This window comes from Platalea leucorodia (genome assembly GCF_965183815.1).
Source record: "Platalea leucorodia genome assembly, chromosome: 4".
Lineage (NCBI taxonomy): Eukaryota > Metazoa > Chordata > Aves > Pelecaniformes > Threskiornithidae > Platalea > Platalea leucorodia.
In genome coordinates this window covers 33,639,750-33,667,525 of record NC_138826.1, presented here as the reverse complement: position 1 = coordinate 33,667,525, position 27,776 = coordinate 33,639,750, and the positions used below count along the sequence as shown (strand labels likewise).

At 40.4% G+C, this 27,776-nt stretch overlaps 1 protein-coding gene across 1 annotated transcript in view; it reads right to left on the bottom strand.

Moving 5' to 3' along the window:
• Positions 1-23,270, bottom strand: part of PHYHIPL (phytanoyl-CoA 2-hydroxylase interacting protein like) — a gene marked incomplete at both ends in the record, with an annotated part of 36,523 nt that extends 13,253 nt beyond the window's left edge. The window contains one exon of the mRNA XM_082308101.1: positions 23,165-23,270. Coding sequence (XP_082164227.1) covers positions 23,165-23,270 — 106 coding nt within the window. The remainder of the gene's footprint in view (positions 1-23,164) is intronic.
• Positions 23,271-27,776: the final 4,506 nt, after the last annotated feature.

The following is a 27,776-nucleotide window of genomic DNA, read 5'->3' as shown; positions in this document are numbered from 1 at the left end:
CATGCAGGTATTAGACCAGCTTTGCCCACACATTCAGACCACCAACAAATTTTGAAGGAACATTTTCTTGTAAAGCTCTAACTCAGAGTCTGGGTCCTGCAAAAACTAGTGCTCTTCAATGTTAGGAACAGCATTCTGTCCTGAGAGGTACTGGAATATGACATAAAAATGTGAGATACAGTGCTTGACATCACTGCACCATAATTAACTAGAAAGAAATGACGATGACAGGATAGCACAGAGGGAGAGTTGGAATATACTATCCAGTCTGGTAATGTACGTGCATCACCTATAACAACTACATAACCTGGGAGTTTTACATTAGACTGTATTAATATTATAAAAGCATTACAACTAGCATAATATATAGTTATATACTTACAAGACAAAATAGAAAGAATGGGCAGAATTTTCAAGAGCAGAAGGGTAACTTTGAGCTAAATTTGGAAGTCAGACGTTTAAGAAAATACTATGATCTGCTTTTAAAGTGGGGGTTCAACTAGGGTCTGATAATATTGCCAACCAAACGACTTCAAAATGCTGGCTACTGCAGAAGACTGCTTAGCAGCCCACCCCCTAGTTAAAATTGGAGACTTCACGTGTGTGGTAAGTGAAATAAAGGTGTCATGGACATCAAAAAATGACAGATATAACTGACTAAAAAGGTAACGCATTTGTACCTTGCCTTTTTTCCACTGGTGTTTTGGTGAATATTTTGAATTGGTTTTCATACTGGAAAGCACATCCACTTTAAACCACTTCTTTATACCAGGACCAATTTAAAGAATAGATCAACATCAGGAAATAGGATGTCTACTAAAAGCAGAAATAGCGGCTGAACTTACTCAAAACCAGCATATAGTTGCCCTAAAGCACTCCAAAACTCCAGCTGAAAGGAGGTTACTACTGTTATGGATGTGAAAACAGGTGGAGAAGGCCTTAGAACTGGCTGCTTTCACATTTGTTGCTTTGCCACTTCACTGAGGCTAAATTGATCTTTCTTTGGTGAAGCATCACGATACAGACAAAAATTGAAAATGAAAGTAGCATAGGAGAAGTTACTCTTAACAGCTTCATATCAAATGAAAATAGATCAGCTTCCCAATTAAAATGGCTACTTCATTTTGCACATTTGTGTTGCTTCAACACTGGAAGCCACTGTGGGACTGATAGAAACACAGCTTTCAGGTCTCTTTTGGGCAACAACTTATAGAAGAGTTAGTGGTCAAACAAACCTGGTCTCCCCTGCCAAAAAAACCTAGGCAGGTCATCCCTGTGTGCTGCAGAAACACCTCTGTTTTAACAGAAAAACAGCTCACTTTTAAAACAAGCAAAAGGGCCCAGTGATTCTTGACCCATATAACAAGAAGACCACTCGTGTGTGTATAGGTCACACTGAAAGCATAAGACTTTAAATTTCTTGAAAGCCAAAGACTAAATACAGCACGCCAGCTTTACTGAGATCAGCTGGAGAACTGCAAGATTAATGTTTTATGCTCCTATTCACAGGCTTATCTCTCTCTGCCATATCCAGAGTTAAATTTCAAGTTAAATTGTCTAATCAATTTTAAAGCCGTTATGATACTCACTGCTGCAGCTGAGCCAAAATGCTGGCAAATGGGTAACAAACCTATTTTATTTATATACACAGACACACTTAATTTAGTATCCTCATTATATCTTCTACTTACATAAATTATCTCTGAATGGGAAAAAAAAAAGGCAGAAAATTCCCATTGAACATTCATGGCTTTCATCTGTCGCTATTGGAGACAAATGATAAGACTTGGAAATTGATAAGCCCACACTGAAAAGATTTGGAAAAGGATTTTTTTTTTTTTTTTTTTTTAATTTGCCTCGTCACTCAAAACAAGCTGAACCATTACATCTGCAGCAGTGGAAGGATGGTGGAGAAGAACCTTAACACAACATCTGATTGGTAGTTACTGAGCATTTTAAAATACTTGATTATTCTTTTTCCTTAGTTCTAAAAATGCAGAACTTCACAGCAGGGCAAGGGAGTACGTGCCTACTGATTTTTTATTTCACAGACAAACTGTTTATGTTACCCACAAAAGAAATCCTAAAAGGGCTAATTTGTAATCCACTCTAAGCATACTTAAAGCTCACAGAAGTGAGTTTTATGAAACTAGACCAATAAAATAATACATTTCTGGGTTCCTATGACCTTGCTTGTAGATGTTTTGACTCTGATATCATCTTGGCAAATACATTCCTGCTATTAAGCATTAACAATGGAAAAAAATTAACTGAAGCAGTATGATTTTCCCATAGTTTGAATGTAATTCATCATTGGGAAACATTAAAAAGATGGGTTCATGCTCAAAGGCTGTACACCAGACACACTGCAGTAGAACTCCTAAGTATTCAGAACTCATACGATTTGTATTCAGCAATCAAATCACACCCTCTTTCCCATAACTCCATCCGTAACACTAATATGCCACCTTTCACAGTATTAACTACGTAGCTTGCTGCACTATGCAAGCATGAAAAATTATCTAGCAGTCAAGAAACAAATTCAGAGAAAACAGAATTTGCAAATGACTGAATACAATGACATAATAGCCATCCATCAACAAGGAAAAAACTACAAGTATTACAGCCATAATGAGTGTGATTGCTTGCACTCAGTGGGAAGTAAACTCGTGAAATATTCATTCAACTGCAATGATGTCCATTAAATCTGGAGAAATTAAAAGAAGGCAGGGCCAGGTGAAATTCTTTTCTCTGCTGGAGCTGTGAAAGCATCCCTTCAGTAATCATGGATAACAAAATGCAGCTGTAAAATATTACTATATATCTGCAATTTAGACTTGGATACTAGGGGGAATGACCATCAAAGTAACATAAGAATGCTTTTCAGATTGCTATTTCTCCTTCATGGGGTTTAGATTCAACCAATTCAGGTATTTGTCCAATATCTGGACAAAACTTATTTATTAATTTTATATGTGGAAAAACCATAAATATCTAAACAGAATTTGGAATAAAGGGGGGGTCTGTTATGAACCATCACTCAACCAAATTCAGAGCTGTCCTAAGTAGTGGCGGAAAGTTACGCATCCCTGAAGCGATGTAAATGCGCTTTGTATCACAGAGCCCAAACGTGCCAGGAGAACAACCAACAGAAAAGAGAAGAAAGAGATAAAATGGCTTTTCCTTGCATTACTTTAAAATCTCTTCTCGACTGTAGTTCCTGCTAAGGCTTTGTCCTTCTGTCCCTCAAGATGCAAATTACATCAGCTTAATGAAGTGTAACTCACATTTTCATTTAAACCCATTATGAAGCCCCCTCAACATGTATAAATAGATTTGCCTCTTTTGGCATCACACTGGAAAATCTCCAGTTGTACAAAGACAAAGACAAATCACGTGGTTCTAAGTTTCTTTGTACTCAGGGATAAATCTTCAGTGTCTTTAGAGTCATGTTGTGGGAAACATGGACTTCTGATGCTTTTGGAGCAGACATTCAGAAATCACTATTATGCCTCTCCTAAGCTGCCACCACCATTGCCATGGATCTTTGAAAACGTGTTCCCAAGGGATTTGTAAAAAAACATTAAGGCATTTTGGGCTGTCAATTTGTACGTTGTAAATCTCATGCTCGTCCTTGCATCTGAAATGGTTGCTATTAAGAAGTTTCTTTATCTGATGATGAAAATCTTTGCATTTAATACGGTCTAGATTTAAAACAAAACACAACACAAACAACGGAATGTTTGTTAGTGATGGCTATTTCCAGTTACAACCCTGTCTTTTCCAGCTCTAAGTTACACTGAAACATCCTAAGAGCTCCCTAGTCTAGCTACCACATTCTCAGCTGAGGAGGTGACTTGGACTTGGGAACAGCAGTTTCTTAAACTTTGATTTCACAATGATTTGCAAAAAACATCTCCTTAAACCTCAGTTTAATTTTCCAGAAGACATATATTTAGAGATTTCAAATAAACATAGTGTTAGAAGTCATAGAATCTAATAATTCCCAAAGAATTTAATTGAAAATATGGAAACATCACTACTTCTTAAAGTCAAAGCACTCAATTAAGGCTCAACTAAAACTTGGTAGAGGAACAGCAAAGTAAATAGCAGGTCCTACTTAAATTCTATCCGAAGATTGGCTGTCCTCTGAATTTAACTCTAGCAGCAACAAAGAAGAAAACAGTTCAAGACACTTTAAAAAAATGAGGTCTTTTGACATTTATGTGATGAAAAATGGCTTTCTGATGGAAAAAAAAAAAAAAAAACAAAACAAAACAAAAAAACCACATGATGGAAAACTAGGTGATACAAAACACATATTTTAGGGGACTATACAAACAGTAAAGAAAACTAAGCCTATGTAACATGCCAAGCTACTGAAGAACCTCCACCTCTAACACTGACCTGCAGCCCAGGATTGAAAGTTTGCTACAAAAATAAAGCCTAGATTCAAGGGTAATTGTTCCTTTCACCCAAACCGTGGCCATCTGTGCTAAAGCAAGTCAAAGCAGACTCTAGGTTACTGCAATTTTTTATGGCAGGTAAGACACCTGGAATCTACTGAACTAACTGGGAATGCCAAAAGCACAAGGAAGCTCTGGTGATATCCCACAACCAGCAACTGGGAGGAAAGCCAGTGGAACAGTCGTCATGCCACTTCTATGTCACCACAATATTCTCCTACACCGATATAATTTCACTCATCCGGTTCACATAGTTTGGGGTTTATTTGGGCTGCTGTCATGCAGAAGATATGCACTAAGTGCTGTACTGTACTGTCTTTAGAAAGACACACAAGATACTAACCCCTGCAGTTACTTTTGTGAAGTGTCAGCTCCATGAAAACCTAGGAATTTGATAAGGGAAATGTGACTAAGGTTTGTGAGCCAGAAAATAAGCAAGGGGAGACTGTACCCACATAGCACAAAATTAAAAGGTAACATTGAATCCTTAATGCATTCTGGGAAGATATCTGAAAATCAAAAGATATGTAGATGAGGATGACAGGCACAGAGGAACAAACTATAAGGTAAAGCAATTTCTGAGACCTCAAAAGATCAGGTTAACATTATACACAGATACCAATAGCACATGTAATAAACACACCAAAAGCCAAACAAAATCTTATAATACAAATCACATTTTTTTAAAATGTCACCGTTTTCAGATCTTAAAATATATCCATTGGGGGAAACAGAAAATGTTTTTTCTCAAGTTAACATTTTCAATACAATGGGAGACATTAGCTATGACCTTTTGAAGTAGAAATGTTTGATGAGAGGGGATCAACTTCATAAAGAGCACCTAGGTACCATGGCATAAGAAATCCTCTTACTAGATACTGATACTAACAACTGAGAACTCATTTAGAAACAGTAACTCCCATAAAATGAACTGAGACAACTTTATGCCTTCTGAAACAGAAAAATTTCTACCTTTCCTTGTCTTGATAATTCAGCTGATTGGTTATATATCAGCTCTATAAAGGTAAAATATTAAGCTTGTAATTCTAGAAAACTGATATAGACTGACAATATATGAGTGCTATAATTCAGACTGAATTCGCCAACTTACTGTGGAGGTATTTTATTTCCTCAAAAATTCAATAGGAGGGAGAATTCTTCTTTCTGTATAACCATCAAAAATGACAGGAAGTGACAGGAAATTATGTATTAGCTGCATACTTTAAATTTAACTAACCAAAATACAATATCATGTTTTTCTCCTGATCTCTGGAATGAATGGGTCCCTGTCCAACTGCTAGCTATATAAAATTGTTTTACGGGACCAGGAAAGTATGTCCCTACCAAGCAAATAATTAACCAGAATATCAAGAATTTCAATGTTCACTGCAACACCTTGTGCAAGAGAGACAATGAAATCACACAGCAGAAATACAAATACAACATTTATAAAATTATCAAATCAAGGCTGTTGTTCGTTAGGCCATGTAAGTGGCACTTCTCCAGGATAGCTATTCTATTTCAAAGTTCAGCGTGCCATCCATAACCACGTAAGTAACATTTATGCTTTATTCATGCTTCCTTTTTGTACAAAAAATGAGCGAATAGTCAGATTCTGAAATGTCTCTCTTGCCTTTCCCCTGGTAAACTAACTCCCAATACAGATTTTTATATTTATATAATCATATTTAAGAATATTTTCTAAATAAGTACCCTTGTAAAACCAATTCCTACATTAGATAAAGAGAGAATGCCTGGCTCTATAAATCCTGTTAGAGGGATAAACCCCTCTAAATCTTCTCCTCATTTCCTCTCCATGTCCGATACTACTGTTGTGCATTTTCTAGTAAGACAATGTGCACTCCGTCCAAAATTTTAAAAAATAGTTTTGAAAATAAAGCATTACTTATTTATAACTATAACTCAAGGCTTAATTTAGCTGTTTCCTACTCATCTATGCCACTGACTTCCGCAGGAATATTCCACATTGCAAAACAAAGAGAACAATACTAGACTTTGTGAGCACAATTGTGCCTTTAGTACAGCTGTCGTCTTCAGCGGAGAGGGCACCCCAAAACTGTGCCTACATAAAGCACCGAGCAATCTCCAGATCGTCTAGTTTCTGTATTAAAGAATTTCTCTCAGCCCCTTACAAAGGACTCAATTCTTCCTCCATCTCACATGGAGAACAAAGGTACTCTACAAGTGGTCCCATGATTCAAATCAGGAGCAGACCAGTATCTCAGTCCTGCTGCTGACAGCAACAAACATGCGGGCTCTTAGTTCCCACTGAGCAGCGCCCCGTTCTCTCCCAAGCCTCGTTTCTCACTGCCTGCTGTCAACTACAGGACTGAAACCTTGTTCTGCAAGCAGCCTCTCATTTCATGAGGACAGCTCAGAGACTCAGTTGCTACCTGACAGGAGGTGTAGTACAGCAACTGAAGGACAGTGTATAATGAAAGAAAATCATTCAGCACAGTCTTGAAGGTTTGCCATTCACTTGAACGCTAACTCAACTGAGATGCTCATTTGCCCTTAGCAAAAGCACTTGACTAGCATGTATTTTGAGATCTTGTGCAGATGGGACTTCAGGGGCTTAGTTTCCTCACATGTGCCTAAGTATGTTTTCCACTAACATCAATGGGAATACACAATGCAAGTGTGGCAAACCTGACAGCTAGTAGCGCAAATGAAGAGTTACACTGGTATATTTTGGAATATGATTATGCCATCAGAACTGTAGGGCTTTGGTTTACAGCTCAAGCATTCTCTCAGTGGACACTGAAGGCAACATTAGGTTAAACAGGAAATTAAGTTTATCTGTACAGAGAAGGTTACTATAATTAGTAAGCAGAAATCAAGTAGTCCCATTATAACATTTCTGTGGAATATAAATTTTGGCTTAGATACAAAATTCTCAAGAGTGGATTTGTTGGGCCATATGTACTCCTTCAAAGTTAAAGATAATAAAACCCAAACATTTCTTTGCTTCTTAAAAATGACAGTAGATACAGTAACAAGGAAAAAGCAGGAACAACATTCACTCCTGCCATAAAACCACGGATGTCTGTGGAATTACACCTGGACTAAATTTTATACAAAAGATGCATCCTCTAATTCACAAGCAAAGACTACTGTTCAAAAGATTTTATACATATGACTTGCAACGATGTTCATGTACAATACTGATATGATGTACTACTGTGGAAACCACTGATACTCTTACTATGCTAAGAAAGAAGAAAACGCTAACAAAGACCAACATCAGCTTTGGGTGGTTAGTCTCCTCAGGCTCACTTTCCATTCAGTGAAGAAAGGCAGTTTCCTAAATTGGATAATCTGAATACCTACAGCTAGCTCTCACATTTAACTTTGCCCTGGAGGAGTCTAATTCTTTTCAGATACTAGAGAGGGAGGTCACAGAAGTTAAGAGCTAGCTGAAGTCACCTTTTGTAATTATTTCCTAAATTGCATTCATCAATTCTCATGATTCTCATGATGCAACAGCAACCTCTAAGAATTTGCAAGATTCTCACTAAAGAGAAACAAGAAAAAGAACATAGGAGAAAAAAGTAAGTATTACACTGCAGCCAATTTCTGAACTCCCATAGCAAAGAAATCTATACCTCGCTGACTCAGAAATATCCTCTGGATGGATACTTTAAAAAGGATAAACTTTTCAAGAATAATTTCTCTGAATTTCTGTGTCAAATACTTCAGAGTTTTTCACTTATCCCCACAATATTTTTTCTGAAAGCATTAATAGGATCAAACATCTCAGGACCATTTAACCTGAATGTGGATGAATTTATATCTTGCTAACTGCAATTATAGCTAAATTATTTAATAACTGTAATTTAATTAATTTTAATTAAAAATAAATAATGCATTAAGTTGCATCATTAAACTAATTTCTCAAAATAATTGTTTCCTCTTTTGTTATTACCATAAGGAAAATTCAGATATATCACTGTGAGTTGTCCTCTGTTGTTATCAGCCAATTCTTCCAGTTCAGTGCCAATTCTTCCTTTGATTTTTGACCCATCCTTAGTTGAAGCAAAAATTTAAGTAACATTTGGTAACATCTTCAGAAATACCTAAATGATTTAGAAGAGTCTTACTGAAATCAATGGGATTTAAGCTGAGTTACTTGAGGGATTCTGAAAACTTGGCTGAAAATATCTAACAATTCATACCTATGGCTGAAAGTGAATTGTGGAGGCACACACGAGTTTCACAAACCCAGAGCACTGACTGAAAATCTGATCAGCAAAACTTTGTGCAATGGCTAATACAGCAAGGCTGACCTTATTCTTTCAGTAAGATTAAATTCTTATTGAGTATCCTCATGTCTTAAAAGTATTTAGTATTTACTCATTCAAAACTAAACCACATTTTCAGAATGTCAATAGCAGCCGAAAACCTAGACTTTCTGAAAGACTGAGTACTAAAATGGAAATAGATGCAAGTGGCTGTTGATACAATTACACCATTTTAGAGTTTCCCTTACTCCTTACAGATATTTTTTGGGAGAAAATTTTTATGACAAATGGATGCCTCTATGCTTCTATAAAGTATTTGGTGTTCCACAAGACTGGGCCACTATTACCCAGTTTTTCCTCTTTCCTTTTTGCATTTTTATTACACGTAAGTTGAGGAGTGTTAACTCAGTAAAATGCTAAGCTAAACACACATATGTGCACACAAAATTTAATTTTCACTGTGTTAAAAAAATGTATGGGGAAATTATGAAAAAGGAGGAATGTCATTATCAGATAAAAATATGCAACTGGAAGGTTGTGAATAATCATGTGGGTACACGTTTTTTCACTAAAGACCGGGAAAACTGTAAGACACTAAAAAAACCACCACCTAGCCCAGAAGATTAATTTGACATACTATCATGCCTACTTTTCCCCTTATCTAAGATATGCAGATCTGCTGATCTTACCATGCTCTAAGGACTGACCAAATCTTTGTGGTACAGAGCTGAGGAGAAGTGGTGGGACCTCCTTTTATGACCCATGAATATCAAAACCAACCTGAATTGGCCAGATAAGCTTAGACTGAGTACAAATAACACCACCAAACATCAGCATCTTGCTCCTGATCCTCTCTGCTGAATGACTCGTATATGCAAACAGATTTATACTGATATATTGTTTCCACTAAAGTTCTCTTAGACTGCTTATACTAAAGATGTAGTTTTATTTTTTACTGTACCTTGCCACATTGAAGCTAAACAAGCTTCTCTGCAACCTTCTATGGAATGAGAATTGCCATGTGGCACAAATAGCTACAGCTGTACTACAACTCCTACTGGCACACCATTGAGTTTCATACCCCTGGCCGTCAGGACTAGGCTAGTGCAATTCTACCTTCTTGAAATCAAACAGGACGTTATAGTAGACCGCAAACACTAAGCCACCACAGTATTTACTACTAATTAAAGTAATGCTCCCATTTCGTTCAGCACAGCAAGCTTATAGTACATGGGTGGTAAGTTGCTCTTCTCAGCATGTGTTGACTGCAAGATGCATTTTAAAAACAAATTTTAATTAAAATGAGCATTTCTCAGCTGCTGAAAGGGAAAGAAGGTAATAAGGGATACAAAAGGCTCTAAACCATCTTCTAGCTTAATTTAAATGTCATTTAAAAATTAAAATGTACTTTACAGCCACTTATATATACTAGAATTAGCATATAACGCATACCTTCAGTCATATGGAATTCCAGATTTTGAAAGCAAGTAACTACATCAGAAACACTACTATAAGAGCAGATCAATTTGTCACATGTACCTTATTCATTTAGCAGGAGAAGCCTGCATGGCCAAGTATCTATGCATCCTTATGAAATTCTGACCATACTTCAGACTGCACTCAGACCCATTTTGTGGTGTGTTTTCAGAAGGATGCTATCTCAGTACTGTTTTGCTGGAAAACAGGAAGTGACATTTTTCAGCAGATCCCCACTCTGTTGATTACTAAAGGGGCAGATTTTGGAGCCGGAAGGGATCTGGAGCTGCTTATGGCATGGTTTTTCTCTTCTAGATGAATAAACAAGTACAGCTGCCTCTGAGACTGTGGAACTGCCTATGTCTCCACGACTAACAATGAAAGAAAACAGATCTCATAGATGAAGGCACTGACTGTATGACCCTGGACAAGTTGTTTGGGTCCAGATTCCGATCCAAGTTACACTGCTCTGGGTCACTGGCCTAATTGCTCCAATGCTCTTCATCTAACACAGTGTAACTGAGGGCAAAGCATTGACCTTAATCTTCTACTAATTTTAATATTAATTGTATATTAGAGAAGTGAGTGGCCTTTCATGATTTGTGCTTTCACATGTCACTAAACAAAAGAGAGAGACAAACAAACACTTTCATTTTAGTTTATTACTGTGAACCTCATGCTCATACTCATTTACCTCATTCTTATTTGGCTGGCAACAACTTGTGCCATTTATTGCAGCTGTGTCTTAATCAAAACAAAAAATGTGTTCTCTACTTCAAGTTAAGTCATGTGAGTTCAAATCGAGCAAGGAGAGGCAGCCTTGTATTCACATGAGCTTTAATTTGACCTGCCAGCTTGTCTGAAAACTGCAACTGCCTTGATTGCACAAGGATTTTCACTTAAGACTCACTTTTCTTTCAAGCAAAGGGAAGCCCAGAGAGAAAGGCAAAACCCATCACTTGGAGGGCAGCAGAGAGAACTCAAGGCTGGGGAACACAATTTTACTAAGCATTTTTCTTGAGAAAGTAGGGTGCTCAGCATGAGTGGGCTTTTGTAACTCACTGGATATGCTGGCAGTCTGCAGCATGAATGAGCATTTCTTTACTTCAGCGCACTGGTAATTGCAGTGTGCTTTTCACACAGATCTCTTGTAAGGAATAGGATTTGGCTCTGTTTTACACCAGTTTGTGCTTTTTAACTGTGATTTGAAATCTATTACATATTCACAATAGTTCAGGAGATTCTACTCTGTAACTTGTACTATTTTTTTTAACTTAAATTTTATGCAGGTTTCAGACTCTCTCAGGCCCTGACAAATAAAAGATATAGGGGTTTTGAGAGCCTTTTTTGGCAGGAGCTGGAGTTGTTCTGGTTTGTTTCATTTTTAGCTGGTTTCCTAGGGCAAACATCGTCAAGGTCTTTGGATGTGGGTCTGCAACTGGTTGACAGTTACTAACTTTTGAACCTCTGACAAAAGTAGAGAGTGCATAGATAACTTAGGTTGCTGTCAGTTTCGTTAAGGTAGGCAAGCATGTAGAAATGAGAGAGGACCCTGATAAATACTCCCTATCAAGGGGAAGGCTACAATGAGTTCAAGCTTATCACAGATACTAGAATATACATGACACAGCTATGAATACTGTAGTCAAAAGAAATCTTTAAGCAGAGTTTTCGCCACGTTAGAATTCACCCCTCATTCAGACACGGTATAGCATATAGACTGTGTGGGTTTATAAAAGTCTTGACTCCAGCTCATCATTTTCATGTCCTGATGGCATTTGTAACAGATCTCTCATGTAGATTCTCTCATGAAGATTGTCTAATGAAGGGGAGAAAACTCAAACTGAAGTTTTGATGTAATTAAGTTAAAAGAAACCTATAACAATTCTGAACCATCAGATTCTGAATCATCTGATTAATTTCTTTCTTCCCTGTGAGGGTGGTGAGGCACTGGAACAGGTTGCCCAGAGAAGCTGTCGATGCCCCATCCCTGGAAGTGTTCAAGGCCAGGTTGGATGGGGCTTTGAGCAACCTGGGCTAGTGGAAGGTGTCTCCACCCATGGCAGGGCGGTTGGAACCAGATGATCTTTAAGGTCCCTTCCAACCCAAACCATTCTATCATTCAAATCCATTGGTACGCCATGGTCCTCAATAGTTCCAGATTATTTTTTTTTTAAAAAAGCACAGCTCAGCTGGATACTTTAAACAGTTTCCATTACAAAGTCTTTTGTAGTCTTATCATTCAGGCTATCAAACAGTCATTGGATCATGACAAGTGATCAGTCATGATCATGGTAAGACAAAATTGAATTATTACCTATGGAGGAATAGCTGCACAGTCTACTACAAATTCACTAAGCCAACCAAGTCCCCCGGTATGTTACTTTAAAATAATTCATATTTAGATTTGTTTTTCATCTTTTGGATTTACAGCATTTAAAAGCATCTCAAGTAATGCTTTCCAACTCACACTCCCTACTATATGAGCTAAATATAACAAGCATACTAAGATATGCTGAAGAATTTAGTTTCACCGTATGGCTTCCATCTCAATTACTGCACACTTGCATTACGGCTGACAGCCTCACCAGACAGCCTAGGTGGTTTGCTGATGGTTTGCTCAAGGAAGCGACCCAGAAACCAGCTGAGCATTACAGAATATACAAAAATAGAAGGAAGAGAATCAGTATTTTTTACATAAGGAACCTGATTCTGTCCTCCCTGCACTTGTACAGTTATGAGAAAGCACAGAGTACTAGACATGTTCCTACTACACAGGACATGCTGGGGCACACCTGGCTACCTGATGTTTCACGAAACTTGGAAGTAAACTCTCATATTCTAGAAAGGCTGCTATACGCAGATCCCTGTAAATCAAATATGATTTAAGAACTCCATGCTACCTAAACAGAGTGACAAAGTGAAGTTCAGAAGCAACGTATTCAATGGGTCGAGGTTCTAAAGCATGGTACGAAGCAGTTCACAGAGGAAACAACAAAATGTACCTGGAGTTTCAGGTGCCTCCATCTAAGGGGGAAGAGAAAGTAACCTCTACACATGGGCAGAGGTGAGACAATCCCAATAAAGTGTGTGTCAAGTCTTACTGCTCAAATCTGTCCTTTCATGAAGGGTAAGGTAGTAGCTGTGTCATCAGAGAACAGGTAACACTGGCTAAAATTCCAGTATGTTCCACACAAGAGGGACAGAACTTCTCTGTGATGTAATGGATTCAGTGAGCAGATAGGTTTGGGGATTTTCAGTTCCTGTGATTAGAGATATGCCTTGAAATTACATTGAAAATGTAAAGGCTAGAAATTCGTCAGAAACATTAGCGCTCTGAAGGCCACATGTTTACTACTGAGCATTTATATTACATTACCACCATAAATTCCATCATAAAAGTGTAAGTGCATAATATTTACTTTATGTCATCAGATGCACCTTAGTAGCATTAAAATACAATCTGCTGCTCACTCTGTTCTTAATTGTATCCCTTAGTTTATATAAACTTATGTATAATTTCCCTTTACATAAATTGGATTAAAAGGACCAACGACACAGCATGAATCACTCCACTGATACTTGTATACCAGTACTTACAGCTGGCCAAGATTGAAAAAGCCTTTTAACATCTTGTTCATCCTGCTGATTTTAAAGTCCATATGCCTTCAACTATGAGTACACATGGAAGCGAACTTCAAAAAACCCCAGAATAATCTTTTAAAAATGTTATTTCTAGCCCAAAACTAAAAATAGGTGAAATCCAGACAAACTGCAACCTAAAGAGAGAAATTCCGCATTTGATGCCTATCTGTATGAAATAAGATAGAATACACACAACAAAAGTTATGAAAATACAGTAGTTGTAAGATCTTAATCATACCATGTTACGAATGCAAATTTGTTTTTACACAAAGTCTTACTGAAGCCAATGGAACAACTCAGGGAATAAATTTATGGGATGCTTCTGACAATTGCCAACTGCAGAATTCTCCTAACAAGACTGCATTGATATACAAAGCTTAACGTGGGAATTCCTCAAACTATGCTTCTCCTAGAGCTGCCAGCTGTGTCTGACTTAACAGTATTGGAGAAATAAACTCCAGACACACTCCGTACTTGGAACTAAGAAAGAGTGCAACTCTGATGATACTTTCTGTCATTCTGCAGGAATGAAAGAGTAACACCAAATTAGTTTTAAGGTTTCCCCTTTCTGGCAGCAGCTAGGACTGTCAAAGCTCAGAGAAACTGTTGTAGGTTATAAAAACAATATAGCTAATCATTGTTTTTGAAAACATCCATGCAAAACAGCTTGTTCATTCAAGCATAAATAAAACAAGAACACTCTGTGAAAACAATAAAATAAAATTGATTAATGATTCAACTACAAACACCACTGTGAAAATTGATCCAGCTACAAACACTACAACAAATGCTAACCAAACCTTCTGTGCTGAAGGAAACATTTTCAAGGTTAAATAAAGGATGCTCCACTGTGTAACAAAACCTAGTGTGGAAACCACAGGAAGTGATCGTGGAGCAGAGCTCTCTTTAGTTCCAACATCATAAACATTGTATTTGTTCATACTTTCCTACAGTAGTGACATATTTTATACATGTATCATGTATTGTTAAAGTTAGTACTACTTTTTCAGACATGTTTATAAATTTTTGAAGAAAGTGGTCTGCAAGTAAAATGCTAAAACTTCTATCAAAAGAGAAGAGAAAACTTAGTGGATGATTCTAGGCTGCGTTCAGCCAGAATTAAATATAGCCTTCCAGGTCACATAAAGCACAAAAGGCCATGCATGCTGGCAATACGGCAGATGTACCTGCTGTACCAAGTGGACTAAGAAAAACAAACCCAGACTGTAAGGACTTTTAAAGATTACCTTCTCAGTTGTGGTTAACAATGTTGGCACTACTTCAGCAGCACAAAGGGAACTGAAAACTACCTTATTCAGAAAAGCTGGGGCCTCTAAATCTGCTATATAGAGGCATGAATAATAAAAGATGGAGGAAATTACAAAGAATGGGTAAAGCAGGAGATCTTTCTAGATTTCGGAGGAAAAAAAGGGAAAATTAATGAGGCAGAGAAGTCCCAGAAGGAAAACCCAAGGTCAGGAAGATAAGCTTCACCAAGCCTTTGGAGACAATTGAACACAACAATGCCTGACTGGAAGCCATTCAAAAATGAGTGATGAAATACTAGAGAACTCTAAATAAGAAGGTGATATAGTCTCTCCTCCCACACCTTACATGACAAAAGCAATATTCTGCTTGTTCTAGAAGCTATGGCTCTGGGACCAAGGACCTCACCGGAAAGGTGCTGTAAAAGATGAAGTGGCCTGTAGGGCAGACTCTGATCTATATTATACAGGCATAACTGCAGGGTAAATAGCGAATTCACAGAAGCAAGCTCAGAACACAGTTTACCAGAGGTGGTAGAGCCATCAGATTCGTAGGCCGAGAAGAAAATTGCTGCATCTAGTTAAAGATGGAACATGAAACAGATTACGAGGATACTAATGGCTTAACTCTTACTCAAGAAAAACAGGTTCTGTCTTTGAGATTTGCAGAAGATACGTGAAATTTTAAGTGAGGGGTTGGCTTGGCATTCCTGCTTCTCAGATACTGGAGGGAGTACAATTTCTCTTCCCTAAATGATTCCTCCTGCCATTGTACTTATTAAGAACTACTGATCTGCAGGGCTGAACACTGGCTGGCAGAGATGAGACTGATGCGTTGCAAAACAGCTAAGGAGTTCAGGTGTCTAATGGGCTACCATAGAGCCTGTGGCTACTTCCAGGCTAAATAAGCATCTTTATGAATGATCTGGAAAGAGAGATCACATTTCTGCATTGCACACAACATCAAAATAAAAGGAGCTGCAAGCACAAGATGGCTTAGAAACATAGGCAGAAAATGATAAAATGGATTCTGTTACAGAATAAATAAAAGAATGCATCTGGGAACTATAATCTGAAACAAACACAAAGAAGAAGGGACATACACGGGAGACAGTAATGTTTAAAAAGCCTTAATTATAACAATCAGTAGAAATTAACTACAAAACCCACATTATATATTTGAGTTTCAACCTAGCAATATCAGCGTATAGCACTGGGAGAGAACAGTGCTTCTGCATGTGAATTGGGCATAATTACACATCAAGCATTTCAGTTGCTTTATAAAGGATCTAGAAAAGTTTCAGTGGAGAATAATTGAATCAATAGGAGCACAAAGAGAATACCAGGCAAGACTTAAATAGCTAATAATATATAACTTGGTCACTGCCAGTTAAAATAGTTAATAATCAATTACACAGATTTGAGTGGCATAAAGCTCTAAAAGGAGCTGATGAGGGAGGAAGAAGGCAGGAAAATAACTCTAAAAATTAAAGAATATAAAGGAAGAATGGCGATGACTACATTCCTTGCCACAGGAATGTTGAATAGTCTGTTTCTAGCAAAGCCTCGCTAGTTATTAGTGGCATCATTGCTTATGATATAAAACAAGACAGGATAAAATACTTGCAATGGTGAGCTGAAGTGAAAGACATAAGCAAATCATTAGTTTTCTTCTCTTCCACAACTCTAAAGAACATTCATGAAGGCTTTAAAATAGTTGCTTGGCTCCATTTAGTATTTTTCTGTGTCTTAACAGTAAGGAATATTACATGTGAAAATCTTAGTCTCTGACAAGAATGTAAAGCTAAAAGCATAGTAAAGATTTTTCTTTGCAACAACAGAGCTTTTGAAGATATGTAGTAGATTTTAGCTCCTACCTGAAGCAGCATTATTGCTTGCCACAAAAAAAACCCCAACTTGGTATTTTTAAGTTCAGCCATGTGAAATTTTATGGAAGAAATACATTTCTTAGTTGGCCATTCCATCATTCAAACCCTAGAAAAGTAATACAGCTTGCATTTTGAAGAGAGTGAATTTAAATCTCCAAACTTGCAGTTGGGAAGAGGAAAAAAAACAATAAACATGTCTCTGAATTTTGTGTCCTATCAAAATATCACAGTTACAAGCACCTCTCTATTATGATGGATACGAAAATATGAATTGTTTATTCCTGTGCTGAGAACTCTCATAGTTTAAAAAAAAACCAAACAGCTATGCAAGGAGTCTACCTAGGAATTCAATTCTGCCCCATCTCTGAGACTCACAGGATAACATTTCAGAAATAGCAGCGATACTGCTCCATAATGCCAAAAATGGGATTTGAAGAATGCATCTGGAGACTAGATGATGCCACTTTATCCCTTCTGTTTGAAAGGCAGATGTGTACATGATACAGCCATGAAAACTCCCATTTACAAACTCTAGAAATATCTTTCAGAATGCTCCAATAAATCCAGCATCATAATAAACTTCTGAAATAAATAAGAAAACATGAGACATGCTTGAATAACATGGAAAGCCAAAGATGCAAGTTGTTTACATCAAACAGAAATGACATCTTAGCTTGTATGATATAATGCTTTTATACAAGCTTGTTAGACTAAACAATTTTGATGGTGTCAAGTGTTTGGAAGGTGATGAAATCGATTTATGCAACTGAAACTGGCCAAGATACCAATTCTGGTTCTGATCCTGATACCCAAATACTATGTTCAGATACATGAAGTGAACGCAGAAAAAAAACAAACCCAAACTTTAAAAGCACTTCAGTGAGATTGTATAGTTTAAGCCATCAACAGTTAGAAAACATCAGAATGTAGCATACTTGAATAACCTTAAATTGTCCTCTTTGTTTGTTCAGATTATTATATAGTCTTTAACTGCATGATTACATACTATTTTTTCCTATATAAATTCTGACTCATTCAGCATACATAATGAATAGTGCGTACATAATGAACTATTTTTCTTGTAACAGCTATTCGCTATTGTTCAGTGTGTAGTCCCAGGACTTATTTGCTACACATTATTATATTCTGCTCTGAAGACAAAATTATGAATTTCATTGTGGGTTTTTCCATGCACCTCATGGGTTTTCCAGGCTACTACAGTGCCTGGCTGCTTAACAAACACTCATTAGTTTATTTTGAAAACATCTCTGTGAGGGGAGGCAATAACACTGCTTCCATTTTACATGTGGAAAACTGAGGCACAGAGAAGTTAAAAGATGATTACTAACTTTCAGTGCCATTTAAGGTGGTTAACATCTCTTTTCTCAAAGCATTTAGCACTGTGCTTTGTATGTTCAAAGTCCTACTCTCACTGAAGTCAGCTGCCACTATTGGCTCTCAGTACCCCTGAAGTCCTAACACTACGGTACCAGGAGCAAACACCCAGAAAAGTAGAAACACAACAAGTAAAAAAACCCTTTGAAAAGTAGGTAGCTCTTGCTCAGTTCCATGCAGAAAGTCTGGAATAGACTCCAGGTTAGAACTAAATGTCTCTCTCCATTCTTTCTTCCCCCACCTTGTTTACAACACGCTATTCAATATCCCCAGTATTCACTGCAAAACATTAAACATCCGAACACCATGCCGGTTCTGCACTGAGGACTGAACTTTCACCATTTCCTAGTTCCAAGTCCTCATTTCGGTACCGTTAATAACCTATTATATGTCTGCAATTTCTTAGGTTTTACAAAATAGCAACTAAAAAAAAAGAGATTAAAAATCTACTTGTGGCTTCATATCAATTCTCATATGGGTAACCTGCAGTGCTGGAACATTTAGGTGCACAGCAACAGGCACAGATGCTACCATTTGAGCTAATGGCCCAACCATCAGCCGTACCAGACTGCCATTCTTCACACAGATAAGCACTGAGAACAGATGTTGCACTTTGCCAATGGATTTTAGACCTCTCTGCTGGCGAATGAACAAGGAGAATTTGGTGTCCTGGGGTTGTGTGTGGCTTTGGAAGATGGCACATGCTGACACGCACTGACCTTTCTCTGGCTGTCACGCCAAACATGGCTACTTCTGCCCTGTTTCTTGAACTTGTTCCTTTCTCACCTCTTCTTCTACTCCGCAGTCACACTTCAAAAGTCCTGTTCCTCTTTCCTATGAATGAATTCCTTCCTTCCTTCCTCCTTTCAGTCCCAAGTCTCTTTGCTCAGTAAGTCCTAGTTCCATTCCTTTACTCCTAACCTCTGTGGTCCAAACTGCCCAGTTCCCCCCTCCACATTCTTGGACTTTCTGTCTCTTCTTTGCAGACAGGTCTCCAGGTTTACTCTTCACAGGTTCCCAGTTCTCATTCCATCCTCATTCACCCAATTAATCTAATCTGGGTGAACACCCCCTCATCTCTTTTCCCAGTTTTACTCCCCTGGGTACCCTGCCCAAACTTGGATTATTCCCCCGCTCCTTCATCTTCTTTTCCTGTTCTCATTCAGGGTCATTTTGCCCACTTCTGCCTTCCCATTTAATCTAATCCTCACAAACATCCCCAGCTTCTAAGCCTTTCCTGTTCTTCCACCCTTGACCAGCCACTGCCTCAGTCTTTATTAGCAACAAGCCCATGTGCCTTCTGAGCCAGTTTTCTTCCCCGTCTCCCCAGTCCATGTCTCCCAACTTCCAACATCCTCATTGAAGGTTTGTTGCTCTGCTTTTCTCCTTTCTGTGTTCTGATCGGTGTCTTCTGCTTTCCAGCTATGTCAACTGTAAGAGCACAGAAAGCAGATGACAGCGTCACTGCTGCCATTCTGGCAGGATCTCAGCAGCCAAAGTGCAGTATCTGTAGGGGGAGCACTGCACAACCACAATGTGGAGCTTCAGGAAATTCAGCTGCTAAAATCTAAGACTGTTCTACCAACTCTATGAAAAGCACAGGTTTTTTTCAAAGGCTTATGATTTTCTGAAGTTAGATATATTTTCATAGAATTTGTGTGCTCATGACATAAAGGGCATCCATCTACTAAAGGCTTAATCCCTAGGTAGGGCTAATACAAATTTTATAAAAAGGTCACCAGAATTTTTGGCACAGATTAAACATTCTTTCCTGGCCTAAGTTTACAGAAATATGGCTGCAATGTTCAAATATGGCAAAGGAAAATAACAAATGAAACACTTTTTCCTATACATAATGTGAGTTCAACAGAGTTCTAAGGAACTACATATTAGACTGTACAATAGACTAATACTAAGCTGTCCTAGTAGACCCACCTAAAATAATAAGAAAAAATAATGCAAGATGCATTTGTAAATAACAGAGAATGCTGAAAAAAAGAGCTGATAATTGGCTTTATAATGTTGCATTCACTTTAAAACAAATCTTACCAGGTGTTTTTGTTTTAAAAATTAATAATGTCCAAAATGCATACATTTGTTTTCTTTTATTTGACATTTGTAAGTTTTCTAAATGGTTTTGATTCATTACGAGAGATGACAATGCTTGCAAAAAAAAACCACTGAAAAAAACAGAAAAAAATCTAAAAAGATATGAATTGTTGTGATATTATTAATTGCTCACTCCAATTCCTGGATTTCTGGCTCCTGCATATACGTCCATAGGAGGTGTAACCCAGTTTTCTGAATACAAAACGTTGTAATATTAACTCCCGCATCTTAGAGAACAAGAAAAATATTTTGTTATCTGCACAAATATTCCATTATTGCTTATGTTTATACTGCAGCATTACCTGCAATTCCAAACTAAGTGTGCTGCAGAATTTATCATAGGTGGATATGTAGTGTTATCGTTTCACTGATTGCCTTTACAGTTACTACAGCTTAGAGATCAAGGACATTTTCAAAATACGAAAAGCTAGCATATTTTTAATTCACTATCGGTAATATATTGATATTAATCACAAAACTTTGATTAACCTTAGTGATGCCAACATATCACCTTAAGAACTACATCTTTTAGAACAAAGATACCCTAAAATAAATTGTAATTTGTATTTATAATACAAAATGCACTAACGAAACCCACGTACACAATTAGGGATCTCAATGTGTTGCGTATACGTTTGTGCGCTTACCTATAAAGTTTAATGCCCTAACCTTTGCTTGCTTATGTTCCCATTAAAACAAGCTTTTTGATACATAAGTGCCACCTGTAGGAAATACTGAAGTACGCTCAAGTGTAGTCTGGTGCCAAATTAGGCACTGAGTTGCGTATTTTACATGCCTGATATAGGTGCCTCCTTCAGAAATTCAACCATGTATTGTAGAAAGCAATGACTGTATGATAGTGGCTCACTTGATCAAGATCAGTTTGTAAAGCCATACCTACAGGAAAGTTGTTACTTTCCAGTGAAGCCTATTCAAAAGGGAATTAAAATTAAAAATACTACATTTTTCCATTTGCTTTTTTTCATCTGCCATGATTAACATGGAGTACTTCACTACAATTACTTGGGGTAGACAAATAGGAAGGACTGCATAATTCATCTATTTTCATTTCTCTCTAGTATTAATAAAAACAAATATACATGAAAAAGTGTTTTAACAAAAGAATGGTCTAGCCTCCACTACTATAAACATAGTTCAGTTTCTCTAGGCAGTGAGTTAGGCATGAGTGGATGGCAGTGCATAGTAGATCTTAATTCAAAGATAAAAAAAAAAAAAAATCAAAGAATTTCCAATGCAGCTATAAAAATAACTACTGAAAAGACTTCAATGCCTCGTCAATTTCTCAAATATTTCAAGAAAATTAAAGAGCTTACAAAAATCCAGCATCTAAAATATTAAGTCTGCCTAGGTCAAAAAAGTGAAGTATTTCATCACAACTAATTTGTAAAAACATAATTGAGAAAGCTGGACTGCCTTTCTATAACCATCCCCTATAACAGTTACGCTCCCAAAATACACTCACAACAGGGAAATAGTTTCATTAATTCAAGCGTACCATTCACTAACACAGTATCTCCATTCCTCGGTATATTTACCGGGTAACATATATTCCACACCCAAAGCACATTTTGCCTCAAAAAATGAGAAGCTATTTTTGATAATTCAGCATCAAATGAGAAGCTGAGAATAATGTCGTATATGAACACAAATTCTATGCCACTCTACAAGAAAATATTTTTTCAGTGTTTGACAATCAGTTTCTCCGTCCAGTTTTGTCAGTCATAGTTGTGCATAAACGATACTACTTCGCTCCTACCATAGTCAGCTTTCAGTGATGCTTCAAGCACGTAAATTTGTTTTGGCTGTCCCTCATCACCACTTGACATTTATCTGGTTGCTTCGACCCGGATAACCTTTAACATCCGCACCTGCAACTCCAAACCCCGAACTTCATCTGTCCGACGGTCCAGCCGTGCCCCCCAGGGGAAGGCCTACCGCTGCCCCCGGGCACCGCGCTCCCGCGGGCTGCGGCCGCCCGGCCCGGCCCGGCCCCGCCCGCGCCCGCCGCCGGCGCGCTGCTGTCCGCGGTGCTGAACCGCCGGCCCCGCCGCCGCCCGCGCCCGCTCCCCCAGCCCCATCTTGCGCGCCCCAGCGTCGGCCCGCTCCCCGCCTTATCGCTCGCACAAGCGACCGGCAACAAGTTTCGCCGCTAGCCCAGGCCAGCCAGCAGATTCGCCTGTGTATTTTAAGCGCAGGAACTGCCCTACGATACAAAGGAGTTTGGAGATCACGGATAACACAAAACCCACCAGGGCCACTACCCCGTCTCTAGATCCGGACTCCCTGCAGCGCCTGCTCTAGTTCTCCCAGAATAAAGCCCAGCGTCCATTCCTGGCAGGGGCAGGGCTGTGCAGCAGGCTCGCCCAGGGGTAAACGCACTGCAACGCAAGGGACGGCTTAGCGAGCGGCGGGTTTCCCTCCCTTCCCTCCAGCAAGGTGCAACCTTCTCTTTTTTCTTTTGTTCTCAATGGCAGGAGAGTGGCGGCGGCGGCAGGAGGGGTGGGAAACACTTGCACCTACAAATACATGGGGGATAACAAAGGACCATTCGCCGCGGGGATTAATTTGCATTAGCATCCATGAGGGCAGCAGCATCTTGCGTCTGCAGGGATTAGCCGCGTCGAGCCCGGACTTACCGTCCCTATCGCAGAGCTGAATCGCCTCCAGGCTCAGGTTCTTGATCACCTCCTCGCAGGGGCTAGTGGGGCTGCTCATGGTGTGCGCCAGGCGCGGAGCCTCCATCGCGCCCCTCGCCGCTCCCTGCTGTCGCGCCGCCGGGGCTGGGGCTGGGGCTGGCCGGCTCCGCGGCGGGCGGGCGGTGCAGAGCCGCGCGGCAGCGCTTCCCGGCGCCGCCCGGCTCGGCTGGGCTCGGCGGAGGCGGGCGGGGAGCGGATTTGTCACTGCAGCGAGGCGGGGAGGGGGCAGCAGAGAGGCGCGCACTGATCGCAGCCCGGGCTCCGCGGTTAAAGGCGCCGCCGCCGCCGCCGCCTCAAAACGGCGGCCGGGCCCGCTCCCCTCCCCCACCCCTCCTTATGTAACGGCGGCGGGGAGCGGCGCCGTGGCCCCCCGAGCTCTCCCCCTGCCCGCCGCCGCCAGCCTCGCCCGGCCCGGCCCCGCCAGCCGCCTCGCCCGTGCTTTCCCCGGCCCCGCCAGCCGCCTCGCCCGGCCCTTCCCTTCCCCTCACAGCCCGCAGTCCCCCGGGCACGCGGCGACCGTTAGTAACGGCCGGCGGGAGGCGCCCCAGCGGGCGCGCGGGCCCCTGGGCCGCGCCCGCGCCTCTGCCGGCCGCGGCCTGCGCGGCGGCAGCGGCGGGCCCTGGGGGTTGAGCCCCGCCGCTTTGGGCGCCGGCTTGGGGCACAGCCGCCCGCACCTGTCCTGCTGGGCGCCGGCTTGCGTTTCGTTTCGAGGTTACTCCATAACCCAAGGAGAGTGGCATCAACACAGAAACCCCAACAACCGACGGGTACCGATTCCCCTGCCCGAAGCGCGCAGTACACCACAACCACTGCACGTAAATCACACTAAACCGCAAGGGCTGGGTGCGTTCGCTTTGATCCTTCAGTTACGCAAGAATTTGAAGAAAGAAATATTATCCATTGTTAAATTGATAAAACAAGAAAAGCTGGCAGACAGTTACAGAGGGCAGGACAGGGTACAGGAATGAGTCGTTTCTGGCTTTCTGCCCTGCACACTTCCCTCCTGCTTTTTTTGTGGGAAGGAGAAATAACCCGCAGTGTACCGGTGCTGTTTCTTCCAAGCTTTTGTGAAAAGGAAGATTTGGGGGTTGGGGGGGGGGGGGGGAAGGGCGGGGGAGCAACAATTCCGTCTTGGTTAACAGTTTCAGGAACAAGAACAGGGCCAGTAAAGGAGAAAATGTAAATAAAGAGCAATAGGAGAAGAAATTAAAACTTGTGCAGCACTGCACCACCTGTGGGTGTGGCAGCTGGGCTCCCGCCTCACCACAGGTCCGCAGGGTGGACGAAGGAGCAGCCTCGGAGCCTCGGGCTGCAGGAGCGCGGCACTTTCTCCAGTTTACAGATCGACTTTGGGATCAAGCTCATCGTGCTCAGATGGCATCACCGGTCTACAGATAAAGCGGTTTCAGCCCATTTCCTACCGCATGTCGCAATAAGCATTGCTGGCACCTCTTTGTTTTTTCATTAAACCGAAATTGGCAACATTTGGCCGTCCATTTTGAGACACCAGCGCCGGCTGCTTTGAGAAACACCAGTTCATGGCACACAGGCCCGTGACAAGCATGAGGCAGTGATGTATCTTGGTCAGCACTGCATGCCAGCAAGTCTGGAGTACTCCTAAAGCTCCCATTTCCCATTTTGGAGTCCCAAGACCCATCCAGTCTCCTACCATGTCCTTGCTGATCTGGCATGGTAGCAGGCTCCACACACAGCCAGATGTTTATCACTCAAGGGTGGCTGCCCGCTGGATTTTGGGATTTTTCCAGTCTTTATTACGGTTTCTAGGGACGCTAATCTGAGGAAATGAGCTCTAGCGTTACCTTTCACAAAGCCACTGCCACATGCTGCTGCCTGGGAGAAAGGAACAGGCTTTAAGAGCCCTGACTCCTACAGCACCTTCAAAGATCTGTAGTGCAGCATGGGGAGAAAGTGCAATGCTGAGCACCCTTCCTGCACTGTCTCCTCTTCGCTCTCTCCCTTCCTCGCTCGTCTTCTATTTTTGCCTCCTCTTTGTCTCTCTGCTGTTTTTTCACCATGAAGGAAAATGCGTGCAGGGGGGTCAGGCAGAGGAGAAATAGAATGAGTGGGAAGGAAGCCTAAAGGAAGAGAAAATGAATAGGAAGCAATAACAAACAGGGAGGGAGAGTGTGAGTCAATGGGGAGGTGGGAAGGAAGAGGAATATATGAATGGATGCACAGACAGAATGAGGACAAACGTAGAATCTGAGAGGAAGAAATGAAAGTGGGTGAGACTACATTCATCAGGTTTTAATTTTGGCTCTGACAAGCATTCATTTCTTGCACAGAAGCAAAACCTTTCTCCTCAATATTGCAACCATTCTTAGCACACAGTCATCTCCTACGTAAGTCTGGAAAATTTCTTTCTCTGAAGACGGTGTGTTTAGTCTCTCGGCCTTATGTTCCACATTCATTCCTTTCCACAATGTGGCAGACGCTTCAGCAGCTCACACAATCTTCTTACTTCCTTGCTACAACATTATATAGTCCATTTGAAGCAGACTCTATTCCTGAATACTGAGAGAATTCCCATTTTATTCTCTCTGCCTCTATTTTACACACCTTTCTCTCCTCTACTTTTTATTCTGTGCAACCGAAATCAGGTTTTTAAGAACGGATGGATTTTGCATAGCTCTTTGAAAGCAGACAGCTTTGGGGGTAGGTTCCCATTCCTCCAAGGTCTCTCATTTCTCAGCTTTTAGCAATAACCCCTGGCTGAGCTATATCTATTTGTCTCCCCACACCATTTCACTTTTTTTTTTTTTGAAGAAAAGACTGGTTAAGTCTACAAATGCTGGCAGACTTCAGTGGAATAGTAGAGCAGAGAAACCTTTCCCACAGCTCCGCTTTTCTGAAGCATGAAACAAGCTGGACTTGCCTGAGACAGCATTTTGCAGAGTCACCCTTCAGACTTCATGCTTCCTTCAGCCAATCGCTACTCCCATCACCTGGGCTGGGTCTCAACATTGTTTAAAGCTCAAATTACTCCCAGACGTGATTCTATCATGCAATCATTCTGCGGTGAATTTAGTCCTAGGTATTTCAATCTCAAAGCACGCAATGCTCTCTTGTTTTTCTTACCTGAAAGAACTGTACTCTGCTTGTCTTAACAAGGAATAGCATTGTCTGAGGCACAAGTTACATTTGTGCTAAAGGATGACAGAGTCTCAGCGTATAATCAGAAAGCTTATTCTGTGACAGGTTATCCCTGACAGTGTTTAGCAAAAAATGTCACGTATCACAAATATGGGTCAACATTATGTAATGGGAAGTCTGCCAATGGCAGCCCAACATTAGAAACAACAGAGTGTCACATGTTTAGAACTGCAAAAGCTTGCAAAGAATTTGTCACAACAACCTTTAGCACTTTCAACATTAAATAGAGTACTACCAATTTCTGTAGTTCAACAAGAGCGGGTCTGTTATTATTGCAACCTCACATAAGAGAGACAATAGCAGCATTTTCTAGCACGATACATGTACCAAGACACATGAGCTGTGACACACACCTCTTGCCTGGCAAGATTCAACAGTGCCTTAAGCCTGGCATTCACAGCCCCCCAAGTAGATCACCAAGATCTTGCTGCAGGGCTACCACTCTACAGCAGACAGGCAGAGAGGCAGGCAGCCAGCCAGCGAGGTGTGTGGCTTCTTTCCTAAAAGCCACAACCTCACTCAAGCCATAAAAGCAAGAGGAAAAGGTGCTGTGTGCTCCTCTCCTCCCCACAATCCAACCCACACACCATTACAAAGTTCTGTCCCGCCTGTGCAGCACTCCGTTTGGGAAAACTGTTCTGCAGCAGAGTACAGCACAGAGCTGTAAGGCAATCCCATTCTTCCTGTTTGAAAACGCTTTTGTATTTCACACTAGCAGGTTTTTATTTGCAAGTTATAAAAGAAACCTCCTTTCTCAGACTTCAGCAAGACTCAGAGTCCCAGCTCTTCTTTCCCACTTGGGAATAAAAAAAGACTTGTGTTATTGCTCAGTGGACTGTGCAAGCAAAAGGCAGAAAGGCTACAGACATAGTTTTCAGGAAAGAAAAATGAGAGGAAATAAAGACAGCCTTTTTTTTTTTTTTTTTCCTATTAATATGTCACTTTTGAGGACAAAGCAAAATATTAAAGGACAGATAAATGGAAGGGTCAAAACCAGTATCCAGCATTTTGGGTCGGTCCTAAAAGGAGCATTGGCTAACCTTAGCAACCAACTCCTGAAGTTTCATGGAAAAAAATGCTTTGCAATTTCACAGTCATTCTTTGTCCTTAGCGGACACGTCAAGGATTGTGTACAAGATATTGAAATACCATAGGGCTGCAGTAAAAGCCACACAATGGTGACAGAAAGACAAAAAAAAAGATTTAAGACCTTAAGTGAAAGCTGTGACTATGTACAGTTAATGTGCAGTGCGACACAGCTTCCTTTTCTACACGGAGACAGACATTGATGTATGACAATTTAGAGCACTAGGCACGGTATCTCACTGGGAATCTTTCTGTTTTTTTCCAGATAGCAAGGCGAGAGCCTTCTCAAATG